This window comes from Toxorhynchites rutilus, chromosome 2 (genome assembly GCF_029784135.1).
Source record: "Toxorhynchites rutilus septentrionalis strain SRP chromosome 2, ASM2978413v1, whole genome shotgun sequence".
Lineage (NCBI taxonomy): Eukaryota > Metazoa > Arthropoda > Insecta > Diptera > Culicidae > Toxorhynchites > Toxorhynchites rutilus.
In genome coordinates this window covers 336,375,355-336,395,142 of record NC_073745.1, presented here as the reverse complement: position 1 = coordinate 336,395,142, position 19,788 = coordinate 336,375,355, and the positions used below count along the sequence as shown (strand labels likewise).

The 19,788-nt window shown below is 41.3% G+C and overlaps 1 protein-coding gene across 3 annotated transcripts in view; it reads right to left on the bottom strand.

The window, feature by feature from the left end:
- Nucleotides 1-19,788, bottom strand: part of LOC129767742 (beclin-1-like protein A) — a 44,064-nt gene that overhangs the window by 23,307 nt on the left and 969 nt on the right. Inside the window, exon 1 of one of the 3 annotated variants that reach the window (XM_055768904.1) lies at nt 18,892-19,725. The exons of 1 other annotated variant lie outside the window; for it this stretch is intronic. In XM_055768904.1, coding sequence (XP_055624879.1) covers nt 18,892-18,980 — 89 coding nt within the window. In that variant the 5' untranslated portion in view covers nt 18,981-19,725. Of the gene's footprint in view, nt 1-3,082; nt 3,876-18,891; nt 19,726-19,788 lie in introns of those variants that run through there. One more of the 3 variants, XM_055768902.1, reaches the window with a different exon arrangement.

Here is a 19,788-nt window from a genome sequence, read left to right as displayed (position 1 = left end):
GAGGCAGTATTGGACTTGTGTGGTTTTGTGTCAGTCTCAAGAACAACTTGTCAAATGTTTGGAAGTGACTCTACAAACAGAGTACAAAACATTGTAAAAAAAAGGGTTCAAAATATTGACCAAAAAGTTCGACTCTTTAAAACTTATGTAACTGAGCATGTAAAAAAAAACGAATCATAAAAAAATGTCCAAAAAGTTATACGTGCAATATTCATTATCATTTCTTCCACAGCGGTTAAAAGTGTTTCCAAGATTCATACTGCCGTTCTACGCATAGTTGTTCCATGTTCCAAAATAAGCAACTGGGAAAAATGCAATCAAAGTTTCTTACTATATTTGTCTACCAGAACCATTAAGCATTTTAGTATAGCAATACACCGGTTTTTTTATTATGTGAACAGTTTCCCTCACTTGAATCAATCAAGCTTGATTATAAGTTTAAAAATTCATGGTGGGACAGTTATGCCTAGAATATCAACATGGGATAATTGAACTTGAAGTTGTTTTTTTTTATTGATGCTGGGAACAATCAATAAATTATTGGTGTTTTTCCGAAAGATTATGCCTAAGAATATCGTTTTATGAAGAAGGGAGTGATCTGCAACATATTTGCAGAATATAAATCTCATTGTTATTAGGCATTCGCTAACAAGGTGTACACGTGTTCTGTGAAACTTTTATTTTTATTTTTTTGAGAATTAGTTCGTTTTTCCAAACTAGGAAAGAGTGCATTAGCTCTGCTGAAAGCGGGGTATAAAATTCTTGTACTTGAACCGATTTATTTAATATGGATTTACAAAAAATACATGGCGGGACAGTTATGACTAGAATATCAACATGGGACAATTGAGCTTGATGTTGTTTTTTTAAAAGCTGGGAACAAACAATAACTTTTTTTGTGTTTTTCCAGAAGATTAGGCATAAAAACATCGTTTTATGAAGAAAAGTGAAAATGGTCAAAAAGTAACATGGGACAACTATGCGTAGAACGGCAGCATAAATGTTGTAAATTTGTCAATAATATAGCAAATTGAAAGAAAAATCGAAAAACAGGTTGATTATTGATAGTGGATAATTACTAAAATGAATAGTTACTAACTTTATAGACAATTCTTTGTAGGGAGTAATGAAATGAAAAAAAGCAAGAGACAAGTGTTAAGTCTGACCGTAGTGCAATCGACAATTATTGACACAACGATTCTTAACATGAAAAGAAATATTTTACTAGTGAAGTTGATCAACAGTTGTCGCAAAAACGTTGACGCTGAATTTTGATCGATTGAACGCATTTTTTTTTTGTTTTTGAAGACAGAGTCTTGACTTCAGAACGAAAGACGGAACTTAAATTCAGATAATGCCCACTCGAGTCGTCGAAAAAAAACCTCTGATAACACCACACCTGGGTTTAAAATTGGAAAACCCCCAATCCGAGGTTGATCGTCACGCCTCACCTCACCTCTCCACCACTCTATGTCCCGGCGTGCGGGGAAACAGCATGTTTGGAGTTTGGCCCACACCAAACCAAAATGATTAGGAAGCAGCCAACCGAATAACACACAGACACAGTCTGTCCATCTGTCCGCTCATCCGTCCATCCGGCAATGAGTTTTGATAAATTATGGCGCAGCGAGAGAGGCCGAGCCAACTTTCAAAATGTGCACCCAACTTCAGAATGCAGAACTAGCATAATGAGTCATGAGTGTGTATTGGTTACACATCTGCCGGGATGAGAACGCCACCATTCAGCCGCCAGCATCGACACCGTGTACCGATCCTCCGAAAACAGTTTTATAATCCCCCTTAGCCGCCCCCCACAGCGAGAACATCGCGAATCGGCCCGTAGGAAAGAAAAAAAAAAGCATTCGATTCCACCTTGGGAGAGGTTGGTAATCGGGTTTCAGGAATGTCGTAACCGTGGCGCTGATAGGGAGGAGGAAAAAAATGGCCAAATATGACGCGACATATGGCGGCTGTCCACGACTACTAAGAGATGGGCGCAACCCGTATCATGACATGTAGGACTGACTGACTGACTGGCTGCTGCTGCTATGTGGCTAAGCTGAGGCAGGCTGTTGCTTGCCGAGTACTCTATTATCGACACAACTTGGCACACTGCGACCGTCCGACCGACCGACCGAGTCTTCTTCTTTGCTGGTGTTGTTGTTTTCGTCGTCATTGACACGGTCGTAGTAGTCGTCGGGTTTTATGGGGTTGGTTGCTCTGAGTAGCACACTCTGCGCGCTTTGGTGATTGTGTGGAAGTTGCGGATGGGAATGTAGTAGGCACTGCGCCACTTGGAGAGCGCGACAAGGCAAACAAGACGAGTAGTGCGAGCGGGGTGGTGGTTTACGGGTGACGGGGGGTAGGTGTGTGGTTCACCAGAGTCAGGCTAGCCAGCGCGCACCAGTGTCAGCTTTAAAATGGGGGGACAGGACTGCGGAAAATATGTGACGACTTGGATGGCGGTCGGGCGGACGGACGGACGTGTGTGAGTGGAATGGGTGCGAGAAGTGAGGGGAGTTTCGGTCAGGCAGGGCAGCGAAGAGGGTCTCGCGGTAGTTCGTGAACGATCATCGCTGTCGCCGCCACCGCGCGCGTTTCGCATCATCTGAAACACCACCGAAGTGGATGGAAAAAAACGAAATCGTTATGTACGCCACCAAGGCAGGGCCAACCACCAGCACAAAGACTGGTGCCTGTGCCTGTTACCCGCTGGCTGGCGACCAAACGACCCGATCCGAAATAAGCCAGTTGTTCCCCATCAACAGCGCAGCTTTCTTTCTTCGGTAGTTTTTTTTTCTGTTGTTGTTGTTATTGCTGCTGCTGCCTGCCTTATCCCCTGAACGGCAGATGGTCCTTTATTCGACCTCCTTTTTGGCGCTTTGTCCTTCTCCTTTTCCTGCCCATAACAACATCACATCCCGAGGGCGTAAATGTGGAGCCATGGATGTGTGGCCGCAAACGATCCCTCTCTGGCCAGCATGACATTTCAAGGACAAAACGTTGAAACAAGTTCTTATCTCCGTGTGTAGCCTCCACTGGCACTGCCCTGTATTGAAGAAGATTAATTTAATTTACTTACATATCGGGATCTCGAGGAAACCGGAAGTATGATCTCGTGTTCGTCTGGTTCAGCAATTGCCTATTACGACAACCCATCACCAAACAATGACTTCCGGACATCTTCCCCATTATGCCTTATATCCGGTATTCAAGTTTCCTTTCGTTACGATGCAGCAAAAAAGCAAACACGTTAACCGGGAAACCCACAAACCACTCCAAGGAATTTTCGGTGACACAATTCTAGTCGTCGTCTATACACACTCCTAAGCCTCCGTCTCCAATCTTCGTCGTTCACTGATTGACCACCACACCGAACCGTATGGCACACAATGTAGATGATGTTCTTTCTTCTCGGCTACACCAGACGAGAGGTGATTTTTTTTTTTTGTTGCTTCTCAGTTGCCACCGCCACACGAATTCATCCACACACAATCCAAGTAGGCCCGTGGGATAGCTTCGCACGAAACACTCTCGGCACTCGGCGCGGGCACTGCTACTGACTGATATTGAAGGATCGATTCGTCTCGGGGTTGTAAAGCGCGAACACGAACCGAATAGTCTTGTAGTTGCTCTACTCGAAAGAGAATACGTCTTAACTCGACCTGCTGCTGACACCGACTGAGCCGCTTGTGGGGACCGAGAAGGCTAGCTAGCTAGCTAGAGTGCATTTTGCGCTGGCTGGCTGGTTGGCAGGCTGACTGATTGGTATACCGACGGCTCCGGCACCGAGTCCTACCGGAGCGCGAGAGACCCACTAAGCCAGGCACACATAGCCCAATGTGTGAGAGCGGAAGAGAGCCACCCAACCAGCCTGCGGGAATGAGCTGAAAATGAACCGCGCGAAGAAGATGCTTGCCCGGCTCGTCGTGGCCCTCTCGATTAAACTTGCCAAGCATGTTTGTTTTTGTTTTGATTTAACCACGGTTTGGTATCTCGGTTGGGTTGTTTTTTTAGAACAATTTCGATGAGCAAATGCGGCGGTTTGCGGTGGACGGTATCGACGACTGATAAGAGAGTGCGATATGCGCGAGTTGCTCAGTTTCTCTGAGGTTTGATCGCTTATCTCGGCTTGTGAGAGAATGGAGTTAGTGGTCCAGACCGAATGTGGTGTGAGAAATGGCTGGCTTGACAAAACGTGGAACGTGTGATTCGATTAGCACTGCCTGTTGTTGGTCTGTGTTATCTCAGACGACGTCCTTTTTGTGCGAGATCCTCCTCTAAGCAATGAATAGTTTGATGTTTTCAGCCAACATGTTTACCGTTGATAACCCCTTCAAAGAGGGAAATCTCGTGAGCCGTGGCGCATGTGTTTGGGGAGAGATTACCCTCGCGGATGGGGTATTTCATGAGACGTGACTGTTGGGGATTTCCTGTGGCTTCCTGAATGTTAGTGTCGTTCAAGCTGAAGAGTAGCTCGTGGTCGTTTAAAACCACCCAAACCACGTTCTTATTTTTGTCTGAATTAAACTTTCTGGAAGATGTGAGTGAAATGGAAAAACAAAAATAAAGCGCTTATCAAGGATTGCGGTTCGATTTTACGCTCCGTATCAGAAGTCTTTCTGGAACCACAAGTAACAAAGTACCACAGATCGAAGGAATATTTCCACTGTTTTCAATGTAGCTTTTGGCAGTATTTTGACGTAGGACTACGTCTAACCGGAAGATATAGGGGGTGAAATGGAAATCTAGGCACTGAACAAGTAGGAAAAAATGCAAGATTTGAAACGCTTATAACTCGAGCATTTCTCAATAGATCGCAAAGGTTTTTGCATCAATTGATAGGAAATATATCTACGCATCTATCATAACGAATAACATTTAATTTTTCTTGAGATAAATAATTGAATAATTGTGAAATATCAAGCATTGTCAAAATGCACTATGTGCCCATTTTTGATTGGTCCATTTTGTGCTCCTCAAATCGTACCGACCAAAACGGGCAACCAGAGCAGCAGCGGAATAGAATGAAGCACGATTGGGAAGGAAAAAAGACGGGTGGGTAATGTCGGGGACATAACCGGAGTGACGTAGGACTATACAAAGGGGACAGCTTTTGTAAAATATATATTTTAAATATATTGTTTTATTTTCTTCTCCTACGTGAATACCTACCTATCTACCTGAAAAATGGATTAGTTTACTGTTTACTCTTTATGAATATGTTGACGGTTCTGAAAAGAACCTTTGGTGTTGTGTTTTTGTTATCACTCGATATTCCCTTCTTGTTCGGTTAAACCTTCCTGTTTAGCTATTGCGTTTGCCACTCGTTCACAGTTGGAAAATTTCTTCCCATCCAGCTTGTGACATGTTGTTCAGTAAATTACATTTAATGCGACGTGCCGGAGAAACACTTTGCCACTCACTGAAACTAATTTTTGCCTTGATGAGCGCCGAACCGAAGCTGCTCTGTTCTTGATGCGGGTTTTCTGATTGTCGTGAGCAGCTTTGCAAGCCAACTCGAGCACTCCGACGGCCGAAACTCTATAATCGCTGTTAGGTATACTGGTGCTCCGGCACCAATCCGTTCGGTCTAGTTACCCTTGCGGAGCAATCAGTGAATGCGACCAACAGGAGACCTGCACGGTTCGAGTGAGACTTTGCCTTTCCCTTAACTTGTCCTCCTTTGTTACGTCCACGATACCGATGCCGTACCACCACACGGGTTTACGGTTTGAAAGAAAATAAGATATTTTTTTGGGGTCCGCGTGTTTTATACTCTAGCGGTACACACTCACAGGATAGAGACAAATCGGCAGACTCAGCCAGAGGGGCGAGTCCAACGAGACGAACGAATGAGCGTTAAAAGGGAGCGATGGCAAAAAAATACATTCATTACGATTTGTTCGCTCGTTGGATTCACATGCAGGCTAAAAAGGGTCCTTTTCAGGATCACAAAATTATCTGATTCTAAAGAGTTTATTGTTTTGTTATCACTCGATATCCCCATCTTGTTCGGCTAAACCTTCCTGTTTAGCGATTTGTTGCCACTCGCCACAGCTTTCACAGTTGGAAAATTTCTTCCCATCCAGCTTTGTGACATGTTGTACAGTAAATTACATTCAATGCGACGTGCCGAAGCGCCACTCAGTGTCGCATTGGAGGCGATTTTAACCTGTAATTGAACATTTGCGATGACAGTGGTACAGTGTCGACTTTCAATGTGGGGTCATAATTTGGATCTCTATGTTTACAAAAATGTCCAACTAAATAAGTCGCATTACATGTCCGTCCAATTAGCTAAATGTCGAACTAATTGTAAATTACTGTACTTTCAATCTGGAAATGATTTAAGAATTGGTGAAAATTGAATAATCAGGAAAGTCTCCAACTATCAATAAGCTCAGAACAACTGCCAAATTCACATACTCATCAGCTCCTGGCAAACAAATTATGAAAAAAATCAATTTGTGTTTTATTATTATTTTGGATAATGTTTTAGAAAGCATTGAACTGTATTTCCTAAACTCTTTTTTGAAAGGTTTTATGGCCCTGAAAAGCGCCTTGTTTTATGGAATGGTTCCAATTTAGAAAACTTAGTACTCGTGGTTTTGAAAAAAACCATTTCGAACGCCCTCGATGCCGCCTTGTTCTGGATTTGCCACCAAAGCAGTTTGTATAAAGAACAAACTTTTTTCTTCTGCTACCTGATGCCGTTTTGCGATTGCGTTTGCCACTCGCCACTCGCTGCAACTGCCTGTTGTCTCGATGTCCACCGAACCGAATGTGTTCTGTTCCGAATGCCTTTGCATTTTGCCTTTCCCTTCACTTTTCCTCCTTTACCATGTCCAGACATGGCTGGTTTGTTGATGTGTTGTGATGCGAACCGATGTGGTGTACGGTTTGAATGAGAATGATCGTTACGGCAGCGGAGCGGGGATTTTTAAGCTGACTGGCTGGCTCGAGAATTACGCATGTATGAGACTGCGACCAACGTTTCGTTCATTTTTTTCTTTTTCCTTTCCAATCGTGCTTCATTGCATTTCGCTGCTGCTCTGGTTGCCCGTTTTGGTCGGTACGATTTGAGGAGCACAAAATGAACCAATCAAAAATGGGCACATAGTGCATTTTGACTATGCTTGATATTTCACAATTATTCAATTATTTATCTCAAGAAAAATGAAATGTTATTCGTTATGATAGATGCGTAGATATATTTCCTATCAATTGATGCAAAAACCTTTGCGATCTATTGAGAAATGCTCGAGTTATAAGCGTTCCAAATCTTGCATTTTTTCCTACTTGTTCAGTGCCTAGATTTCCATTTCACCCCCTATATCTTCCGGTTAGACGTAGTCCTACGTCAAAAGAAAAAAAATGAACGAAACATTGGTCACAGTCTCACACATGCGTAACTCTCGAGCCAGCCAGTCAGCTTAAAAATCCCCGCTCCGCTGCCGTAACGATCATTCTTTGTGTGGACACCGACTGGACAACATCATTGCTGGACGAGCTGGACGGCGAGGGATCGAGTGCCTTTCTCAAGGCAAGAGGGCGGAGGTGGTAGCGCTGTAGTAGAGTAATAGAGTAGAGTAGAGTTTTCAAAGGGCCTTTCTCAAGGCTAGAGACGAATGAACTGCAAAAGTTCAAAGTCTCTATAATACAATACCTTCCTTCTTCCCGTAACGATCATTCTCATTCAAACCGTACACCACATCAGTTCGCATCACAACACATCAACAAACCAACCCAAGCAGCCATGTCTGGACATGGCAAAGGAGGAAAAGTGAAGGGAAAGGCAAAATCCCGCTCGAACCGTGTTGGTCTGGAGTTTCCCGCAAGGGTAGCTAGGCCGAGCGCGCTAGTACCAGTGCACCAGTCCACCTAGCCGGCGTTATATAGTTTCGGCCGCCGAAGTGATCGAGTTAGCTGGCAAAGCTGCTTGCGACGATAAGAAAACCCGCATTCGGAACAGAACACATTCAGTTCGGTGGACATCAAGACAACAGGCAGTTGCAGCGAGTGGCGAGTGGCAAACGCAATCGCAAAACGGCATCAGGTAGCAGAAGAAAAAAGTTTGTTCTTTATACAAACTGCTTTGGTGGCAAATCCAGAACAAGGCGGCATCGAGGGCGTTCGAAATGGTTTTTTTTTTCAAAACCACGAGTACTAAGTTTCCTAAATTGGAACCATTCCATAAAACAAGGCGCTTTTGTCTAGAGGCGAATGAACTGCAAAGTTTAAAGCCTCTTAAAAACAAAGAAAGAAAGAAAAGGCGCTTTTCAGGGCCATTAAACCTTCCAAAAAAAGAGTTTAGGAAATACAGTTCAATGCTTTCTGAAACATTATCCAAAATAATAATAAAACACAAATTGATTTTTTCATAATTTGTTTGCCAGGATATGATGAGTATGTGAATTTGGCAGTTGTTCTGAGCTTATTGATTTTCACCAATTCTTAAATTGCTTCTAGATTGAAAGTACAGTAATTTACACTTATCTCGACATTTAGCTAATTGGACGGACATGTAATGCGACATATTTAGTTGGAAATTTTTGTAAACATAGAGTTCGGGGTCCAAATTATGACCCCACATTGAAAGTCGACACTGTACCACTGTCATCGCAAATGTTCAATTACAGGTTAAAATTAGCTCCAATCCGATACTGAGTGGTGGTAATGGTACGTGCCATTGAATGTAATTTACTGTAAAATATGTCACAAGCTGGATGGGAAGAAATTTACCAACTGTGAAAGCTGTGGCGAGTGGCAAATGCAATCGCTAAACATAAAGGTTTTTACCGAACAAGATGGGGATATCGAGTGATAACAAAACAATAAACTCTTTAGATTGAAGATAATATTGTGATCCTGAAAAGGACCCTTTTTAGCCTGCATGTGAATCCAACGAGCGAACAAATCGTAATGAATGTATTTTTTTTGCCATCGCTCCCTTTTAACGCTCATTCGTTCGTCTCGTTGGACTCGCCCCTCTGGCTGAGTCTGCCGATTTTTCTCTATCCTGTGAGTGTGTACCGCTAAAGTATAAAACACGCGGACCCCAAAAAAATATCTTATTTTCTTTCAAACCGTAAACCCGTGTGGTGGTACGGCATCGGTATCGTGGACGTAACAAAGAAGGACAAGTTAAGGGAAAGGCAAAGTCTCACTCGAACCGTGCAGGTCTCCAGTTCCCTGTTGGTCGCATTCACTGATTGCTCCGCAAGGGTAACTAGACCGAACGGATTGGTGCCGGAGCACCAGTACACCTAACAGCGATTATAGAGTTTCGGCCGTCGGAGTGCTCGAGTTGGCTTGCAAAGCTGCTCACGACAATCAGAAAACCCGCATCAAGAACAGAGCAGCTTCGGTTCGGCGCTCATCAAGGCAACAATTAGTTTCAGTGAGTGGCAAAGTGTTTCTCCGGCACGTCGCATTAAATGTAATTTACTGAACAACATGTCACAAGCTGGATGGGAAGAAATTTTCCAACTGTGAAAGCTGTGGCGAGTGGCAAACGCAATAGCTAAACAGGAAGGTTTAACCGAACAAGATGGAAATATCGAGTGATAACAAAAACACAACACCAAAGGTTCTTTTCAGAACCATCAACATATTCATAAAGAGTAAACAGTAAACTAATCCATTTTTCAGGTAGATAGGTAGGTATTCACGTAGGAGAAGAAAATAAAACAATATATTTAAAATATATATTTTACAAAAGCTGTCCCCTTTGTATAGTCCTACGTCACTCCGGTTATGTCCCCGACATTACCCACCCGTCTTTTTTAATGGGATTACTAGACCATGGATCGACATTTAATTTTTAATGGGATAGTGGCTTACAATTTATCAAGTAAAAATACAGGGGAAGTGGGGATTAGACGGACATGATAAGAAGAACTTCAATTGTATCATTGAAAACTCATGTTCCCCAAAACTTGAATGCAGTTTCTTACAATTCAATATACAATAATCGCTCACTAACTGGTCCTGGTTTAACCGGTCTGATTTTTAACAGGGCGAACGTTAACTGGTCCTTGAACATTATTGACATTATTTTCGCATGACAAAAACATTGATTAAATTACAGTAAAATAATTTCTTCAAATTATATTTCATACCTGTTGTCGCACTCAATGCGAACCTTCCATTGGAATCCTTTTGTTCATCCAATTTCATGATCAATGCGAATCAAACAATTCATTGAAGTTCCCCTCGATTTTATTTGACGTTTTACACGCCGGACCAGTGAAAACGCGAATGTCGATAACTGGTCTTCCCTTTTCGCCCAGTTAGCGAATGTTTACTGTGCTGGTTTTCGAAATAATCGACGAAATGTTTTACAAAAAAGTGTTTTTGAATATTTTTTACTGAAATAAAAACAGACCAAAAAGTAGAACTTTTTTCCGATGCGGGTAATATGGACATATATTGGGGGATATGGACAGGTGTCTAATATACGAAGCGTAGAAATTTATCGCTCGTGAGAGGAATAATTTCATTCAACCAAGGTCTGAATTCATCGCGAATGTCCGTCATATGCTGAAAAAATCAAATTAATCCACCTAGAAGTGATATCGTGCTTTTCAGTAGGTTAAACGGACAGGCCCTCAACTATTTTGCTTTTGGTTCCAGTCAGCTTATAGACAGTCCACCTTTGACGTTTCGATTTCCGAAATTGCTTAGGAATAGAATAAACAGACTTTTCACAGTCTGTTAATTTTTCCTCTCACAAATGAATTTACTTTTCCGTACATACCAAATTTAGTTTCTCTGTTAATTGAATTTTGAAATTATTGAATTGAATTGAATTTTGAAATTAAACCACTCAAAATGCTTAATAGAGAAACCGCAAAAATTACATCCACACGCGGAATCGTGTTTGATTCTTGGTTTTTGTTTCCCTTTTCCACTTTTGATCAGTGTTCATTGTCATAGGATGGTTTAAATATTATAGAATAGCATATATAACGGGTGCTCATTAACGGAAATTTCAAATTCGTAATGTAACTATACTAATCAACCACCTGTGCATCTTAACCGGACTGGTGGGGGGGGGGGGGTTTCGTCTTACCCGCACTACAAATATTTGTTTGTCTCCTTATGCATTTAAAGTATATACTAGGGCACCAATGAAAATGGTCATATCGTATTTCAAGAAGTTACCCCATAAAAATGTTCACTACCTCTAAAAACCACCCTATGCAAAATATCAGCTCAATCGGATTTAAGGGAGAGTGGCGCAAAGCGGTCAAAGTTTAAGTTTTATGATAATCCAAAAAACGCCCAAGGAAATCGGGGTTTTCGAAAAAAATGTTGATGCCAAATGTCTTAAAATTGCATAAAACGTCGAGATCTAGTGCCATCTCGATTTTTTTTGTCAAAAATCGACACTCTGTCCCAGAATTCCGATTTTTGACAAAAAAAAAATTCGAGATGACACTAGTTTCTTGCAATTTTAAGACATTTGGCATCAACCAATTTTTTTCGAAAACCTCAATTTCCTTTACCCTTGGGTGATTTCTCGATTTTCAAAAAACTCAAACTTCTGACTGTTCATTCGTTTTGATGGTGAGCTATCTAAACTTAGAGGGTTTCTCGAGATCAGTGGTTTATTTAGCGATTTGAATTGATTCAAGCCCATTTTATGCACCTTTAATGTTCATACCAAGTAAGAATGCGGTTGTTTATAAGTTATGCATTGGAAAAGGGAGGGGGCCCTTCCACAGTTCTTAATTGAGACTAACTATGCCTTTCAAGTATCCAATCATGCATTGTGTGGCAAGCACAAATATATGCCTATTGCTCAAGGGTTGTAGAACGAATTTTCAACCCGAAAAATACTTTAGACAGTGGCGGGTCTCGAGAGGACCTCAACCTTCGGTTCGGAAAACCGACGCGCTTTCCATCTGCGCTATTGTTCGATTTTACAGTCAAACAACACTTGAAATATTTAAGCCCTCTTTTGTACAACTTTGCTCTAATGCCTCTAATGAAAATTGATCGTCACCATAAGCCGCTCCTGTTTCATTTCCAAGCCACTGCAACCTGTGTGGCTGATGCGAGTGTTAACGACGAGAGATTCGATTTCAATCGGGCTAACTTTTCGGTCTTGAATGAAATCATTTCTGATGTAGCATGGAACGAAATCATTTGTGGCGATACGATTGATGATGCTGTCTCCTCTTTTTATGCAAAACTGTATGAAATAATTCGGAATAATGTACCGATTAAAAGAAATTCTCGTCGTGACCAATTCAAGCAGCCATGGTGGAATGCTGAACTGCAACATGCACGCAATCGTTTGAAGAAATTGAGGAATCGTTATTTCAAATTTAGGAACACATTACATAAGGACGAGTTACGCGAAATTGAGCGCCATTACAATTCTCTACAGATGACATATTTCAACAATTATATAAATCGTATTGAGAACAACATCAAACATGATCCGAAAACTTTCTGGAACTACATCGCCCAGCGCAAAAAAAAAAACAAAAGGAATACCCATCAACATCCGCTTCAACGGGGTGGCGGCGGAAACTGTGTTGGATTCGGCAAACTTGTTAGCGTCGTTCATTCAAAGTGTGCTAAGTAATAACTCAGCTCCCTTGACTGAATCGTACCTGAATAAATTGCCACATCACAACCTCAGTATACCTCGAATGTTCTTCAGTCAGCAAGATGTCATCAGAAAATTGCTATCGATCGATACGTCAGAAGGCGCAGGACCGGACAGACTACCTCCTCTCTTTATTAAAAAAAATTGCAGCTTCCCTCGCCTTTCCAGTTTCTACAATCTTCAACCGATCACTTAACGACTGCGATTTTCCGAGTTTATGGAAAGTAGCTGCAATAACTCTAATTCACAAAAGTGGTCCTATCAAAGACGTGTGTAACTACCGATCAATTTCGATACTCAGCTGTTTGCCGAAGATGCTCGTCGAGGAACAACATGGTTTTGTTAGGAAACGCTCTACCACAACGAATCTAATGTGTTGTGTTTCAAATATGATTGGAAAAATTGAAAAACGGCAATAAGTGGATGCCATATATATAGATTTGGCCAAAGCATTCGACAGGGTTCCTCATCGTCTTGCCGTGGAGAAATTGAAAAGGCTTGGCCTTCCTGGTTGGCTTACCCGGTGGATTTCAACGTATCTGGTAGGACGTAGTGCATTCGTACGTATTGGGAACACACAATCTGCACCTTTTGATATTTCTTCCGGAGTGCCACAAGGAAGTCACCTGGGTCCACTCTTATTTGTTTTATTCATCGACGACCTTTGCAAATCGATTAAATCTCCGAAATTAATGTACGCTCATGACCTGAATGTTTTTCGTCTATGTTGGATTGTTGCGCACTTCAGTCGGATGTTGAAGTTCTTACTGAATGGTGTGACATAAACGGCATGGAAGTTAACGCACGAAAATGTAATGTTATAACATTCTCGAGGTCATCACAATAAAAGATCCAGGTGTATACCTGGATCACAAATTATGATTCACAGAGCACGTATCCTTAACTATCGCCAAAGATTTCTCGATGTTGGGCTTCATACGTAGGAACACCATATCTTTCAAAGACGTGTACTGCCTGAAAACGTTATACTGCTCTATAGTTCGCAGTGTACTAGAGTATGCCGTTCCAGTATGGACGCCGTTCCATAACGTTCACATCAGGAGAATTGAAAGTGTACAAAAATGTTTCGTCCGCTACGCTCTTCGCCAGTTACCTTGGTCCGATCCCATACACCTTCCTGCCTACGAAGATCGCTGCCAACTCCTTCATTTGCCAACGCTCAAAAAAAGGAGAATGATCCTGCAACGACTATAAATTTTTGACATAATTTCCAACAATATCGACTGTGCCGAACTACTTGGTAAAATTAATTTTCACGCACCGTTAAAACAAACCCGACATATTGAGCTTCTCCGACTACAAACTCATCGGTCTCAATACGGACAGAACAACCTATGGATATATGTTGCCGTCTATTCAACGAAGTTGATGACCAATTTGACTTTAACATGTCCAAAAATGTGTTTAGATTAACAATTAGTTCATAGGTGTCTGTGTGGTGTTTTTAATCGAAGACTAAAGAAATAATAAAAAAAAACAACTTCTATGTAAGCGACATTGACAATTGCCTTACACGAAATTGCAGCTTAAGACAGCTTGCAGATGATGGAGTGGTGTCTGTCGTAGGATCAAAAGAATCCGACCTGCCAGAACCCTTACAAGATACTTTGAACAATTTTTCAACCTGGACCATTGGGCTAGGGATCGAATTCTCCACGGAGAAAACAGAGATGGTGGTTTTTTCTATGAACCAGCAAAACCAAAGCTTCAACTTTTGGGTAAACCGATCACTCATGCTATGTCATTCAAGTATTTTAGGGTATGGTTCGACTCCAAATGTACTTGGGGGCCCATATTAGGTTTCTAATTAAAAAATGCCAACAAAGAATAAACATTCTCCGTACAATTACCGGCACCTGGTGGGGAGCCCATCCCGAAGATCTTATAATGTTGTATCGAACAAATATTCTCTCAGTGATGGAGTATGACAGTTTCTGTTTTCAATCAGCTGCCAAAACACACTTCATTAAACTCGAGCGAATTCAGTATCTTTGTCTCCGTATTGCGTTGGGATGTATGCCCTCAACGCATACCATGAATCTCGAGGTTTTGGCAGGCGTACTCCCACTAAAAGATCGCTTCAATTTATTATCTTTTCGGTTTCTCATCCGGTGTAAAGTTATGAACCCATTGGTGATCGGAAATTTTGAGCAGCTTATCGAGATGAATTTTCATTCTGGATTCATGAACTCATATCATGAATTCATCTCACGACCTGTTGAACACTATTACATTGTAACGGATAGTCTTAGCACTATCGAAGCTATCTGTTCAGTGAGGCCGGAAAAGCACTCTCCGTACTTCCTTGAGAGAATACGAGAGATTTTGAGTGCTTTAACCAGACGCTGTTATGTCATTACCTTTGTCTGGGTCCCTTCACATTGCTCAATTCCGGGAAATGAGAAGGCTGACTCATTGGCAAAGGTAGGTGCAATTGAAGGCGATAATTATCAGCGTAAAATCGCCTTCAATGATTTTTATTCTTTAGTACGTAAAAATACCATCGCTAACTGGCAACGTAAGTGGAACGAAGATGAATTGGGTCGGTGACTTCACTCGATTATCCCTAAGGTTACCTCAAACCATGATTCAAAAGTCTGGACTTGAGTCGGGACTTTATTCGCACCTTCTCTCGAATCATGTCCAATCACTGTTCGTTAGACGCGCTACTCTTTCGTTTTAATCTTGCCGATGGCAATATCTGTGCTTGTGGCCAAGGTTACCATGACATCGAACACGTTGTTTGGTCGTGCGAGGTGTATCTTGTTGCCAGATCGAATTTAGAGAACTCTGTTCGGGCCAGAGGAAGGCAGCCCAATGTGCCGGCGAGAGATGTGTTGGCTCGGTAAGACCTTGATTACATGTCCCTAATATATGTCTTCCTAAAAGCTATCGATCTCCGTGTGTGATTGTCGAAAGAAATAAAATCCCTTCTTACTAACAATAGAATAAGGTAAAATGTAAATACATATTAGATATAAGATAGGCTTAAGAATTGAGTATGATGAATGTGAGTGTGAACATTGTCAACATATCCTTATATCCCTTCCTTTTCCTGAAAAAAAAAATGTCACCCTTCTAAACTCGAGCAAACCGCGAGTAATCGGTTCTCTACACCATTAACATTAGAATTTATGAAAATGTTTATATATACTTGTAACAATACAGATAAGAGTTTGGCTCTTTTAAGCTTATGTAAGTGAGCCTGTAAAAATAAACGATTTAATAAAAAAAAAACAGTTTAAATAGTTTTTTTTGCAGCTGCTAAAAAAGGGTTATGAGCCGAGATGCCAACCATCCTGATTTTTCAGGATTAATTTCAGATTAAATTCTTCTGATACAAAGCTGTACTTAATTTTTTCCATCATTCCGTATGATCGTTGCAAATTGACTTTCCCAGAGTGAAAATTCTGAATTATTTTGGCTACTCACAAATCTTTCGAGGCTTTTTAAAATAGTGCTAAGTAATTTCATGGAACCAGTATGTCTTACGAGTTCTACAAAAAATAACGGCATTAAGTTTGAGGAATAACATTACATTGTATGATGTGTATGTACGAGAGCAGCAGAGTGATTGATGAAGGAATACTTTTCAGAGTGTAATATTACTCAAGATAAGCTTTTTGAATTCAAAGTCAATATAATATAACTTTATATGGCATTTGTTCTTCAGATCCAACGTGAAATCAACTTTAATGGTGAAACTATAGTAAAATATATCTATAATCGAATCAAATTTAAAAAAATATTCAACAATTGATCCACTGTCGATATGATTTCCTTATTTGGTGAGGAAAGATTCGTTCCAAAGAATGAAAGATGAATTCAAAGAAATTATTTCTCAGCAATTCACTGTAGTGATGGTGTATGGTACTGGGAAAACATAATAAACGATCTAAAGATCCCTGCAATATTCTTTCAATGGCAAAAACGTCTACTCCGTGACCAGCATAAAAAATGCCTTAAACAATTTTTGATGAGAAACATTTTCTGATATAGTTTTTAAACTGCGTGAAAGATGGCGAAATATTGTAGAACAAAAAAAAAAGAATGGAGGATGTAGAATAAAATTGAATAAATGTAAGTCTGCCTATATAAATGATGCTATTTTATCCCAAAAATTGGCACGAACTAGCCGTGAGCTATTTTGATTTTTATTTTCATTTTCCTGATTTTTGTAAATTACAGTTGGCAACCCTGGTTATGAGGCATGAGGATATTGTATATTCATTAAATGAAATAAATTTTATTTACAGGCAAACCTTCAAATAGTTTAATGGACAACTCATATCACGAAATTTATTACTTGAGTTGTATTAATGGCCATGTTAATCCCGGGTTTCTGTGTTATATAATCTACATCCGGAATACAGGCTCTCAACTCCCTGATGCCCTAGATTTTTTTTATGTTGATCGGAACTTTTCCGTCTGGTTATGCAGGATTGGCAGGGAGACTCACTTGACCTGGTTTCGATTTCAGAAGCCCAAAAATAATGCTGTTGGCGTCACGTATGTGATTTTTTTTTCCACCATGTCCTGTCCATGTCCTTGAAGTCATTCGAGTGAGAAAACTGATTGAACTGAGAAAACTTGAAGTGGATTTTTTTACCATTGGGGATTTTCCGGCTACTGCTTTGCAACGAAATAGTTGTTTTCTCGCGTAGTTTATCGTAGTTTTCTCGACGGTGGCGTAGTGGAATACTTTTACGGGAAACGACGAAATGTGTTGTCTAACAAGGTCGACTACAGTTCTCAGCTTGGGATTTCTGAGAGATTATTTGCTTCTTAAACCGTTAAAATAACATTTCACCCGTGAGTATTTCCTCTAAAGGGTTCACCAAATCCCTCCGAGATATTTCTCTTTCGATGACGCTTTATATCGATCAAGTTTTGCAAGTACCAGCCGTGTTCGCTTGTATTTTCAACCAAGCAAACCTATCTACAGGTGCAATCTGTTCCTACTTTCAAGCTGGAACATCATTTTCCTTCCTATTTTATATACCGTTCCATTGACTCTTACCCTTTACATGACCCTCCTATCCGCCGAGTACCACGCTTAAATTTCGTGGTCATGTCCCGGTCCTAAACCGATCAGAAGACATTCCGATTAAATTGAGTGGCGCATGTTTCTTACGACTCGGATGTAAACAATGAATGAAATTGTATATCTATCGCAGCCCGTGTTGATAACTTATGGGGTTTCTCTAACAAACCCTGTTTGCAACCCCGATTTAGAGCGGTAGAACTAACTTTTTTCTGAAATTTTGATAGTCGATGTAGGTACCTACAAGGACTCTAAAACTGCCAAAAAGTCAATTTCGATCCAATTGGCGTTTATGGGGTTTCTCAACCAAACGATTCAATTGTTCCAAATTAACTATTTTTTCACATTCGATCTTGTATAATTGATCAATTACCGGTACATTTTTAGCAAAATCTATGTTCAGTTATCAATCAGTGAATAGTCTCGCGAAGTTTCTTGATAAACTTGATAGAGTGAATTGTCTTGATTTTAGTTTGAATAATTAGATAATCATGTTTCTGCAATGAATTTTCAACCTATATTCATAATAATTTGTGCTTAAGCGGAACTGGATTCGCAAACCTAAAGAAACAATGGGAGATAAATCCACATCACTAACAAAAAAGCGGTTTTTTTGCTCAAAATGTGTAACGAAAAAAAGATGGAAACTGTATCAATCATATCAAAACCCACGCCATCAGTTCCCTCCATGGTTGATGAAATATCTCTGCCACCGGTTACCAACCAACGTGTGATCCCTAATTCCAAGTTCCCCCTTTTTCCGCCTTTGCTGTGCGTCCTTTTGACGAAGCCATCGGTGGGTTCTCTGTGGCACAAGCGAAACCCGAGAGACAAAAATCAATTTCTCAACTTTTCCTTCCCCCTTTGTTCTGCACCATTCGGCACTACCCTGCCAGTCAGTTCTTCCCTCGCGTCGGCTTCACCGGTATCCAAACTTTCAACTTGTCCCTTTTATCGTCCCTCAATTCCTACCCCTGGTATTCGTCTCAACATCAACACCACCGCTGGCAGGCAGAGATGAGGCATACATCCGCATCTTTTTTTTTCTACTGTCCCCGTCGTGTTCTCTTAGTTTCCGTTCGCCCTAACCCCTGTGTAAGCGCGGACTGCAGTTTTCTCCACAGCAGGATCGAACTGCCTGACTGTGTGCAAAGGGAGGGCTGCTGCTGCGGGGAGAGGGATATCTGAGTTCTGTACTTACACAGCATCATCCTTGGGAAAGCAGTACAAGCTGCACGTAGGACCTCGACTATTCGAGCATCCGGCGACCGAACAGTAAGATGGTGGCATCGTTCGGGATTATTGTGTTTGTGTGTTTGACGACGAGTTCCAAGATCGAATTTCCTGACAGTTTGTGGGAATTGGTTTTCGGGGGGAAAATGTGCTTGTCTTCCCCTTCCGAGGGGGGCGGCCCTTATCCAACAAACACCCGCTAGCTCGATGATTATGATGACTCGATTTTCACGTCTTCGGCAATGGCACCACTACCACACACTGACCAGCGGAACCGTTGGGAACTCAGCTCGCCATAATTAGATAAAACTGAAGCGTCACAACCCCAAGACTAACTGTCCTCGATTCTTTCGTCGGTGCGCTATACTCTATAACTGTAGCAGCTGCCCAACGGCTTCTTTTTGTCCACACACTCCTTCTTTTGCGATTCCCGTACCTCACACTCACTAAACTATACGCGAACTGACTGAGACTCGAACTGAGGAATCCATTCCACGAAAAGAGGTCCACTTCACTCTCGAGATTTTCTTCTCTTTTTTCTTCCCTAAGACAAGACGAGTGGCGATGTGGAAAATTTTCTTCGCTTTCTAAACCGTGCCAATTTTCCAGCCCAAAACGCTTGGCTTCCTGTTCGGATTCGTGCAATATTGGCTCCCAACGCTGCAGTGTTAGGCTTTATCACGAAATCAACACCAAGTGACCGCGGTTTAGTGCAATATCTTGCCACTATTTTTTTTTTTCGCACTCGCCTGATTTTCCTCTGGCCTACCGACGGATCCACACGCCAATAGCTTCACGGGACTTTTAAAGATCTTTTTCATATCTCCTTTCTTGTTTATTCTCACGTAAAAAAAAATCTCCTCTC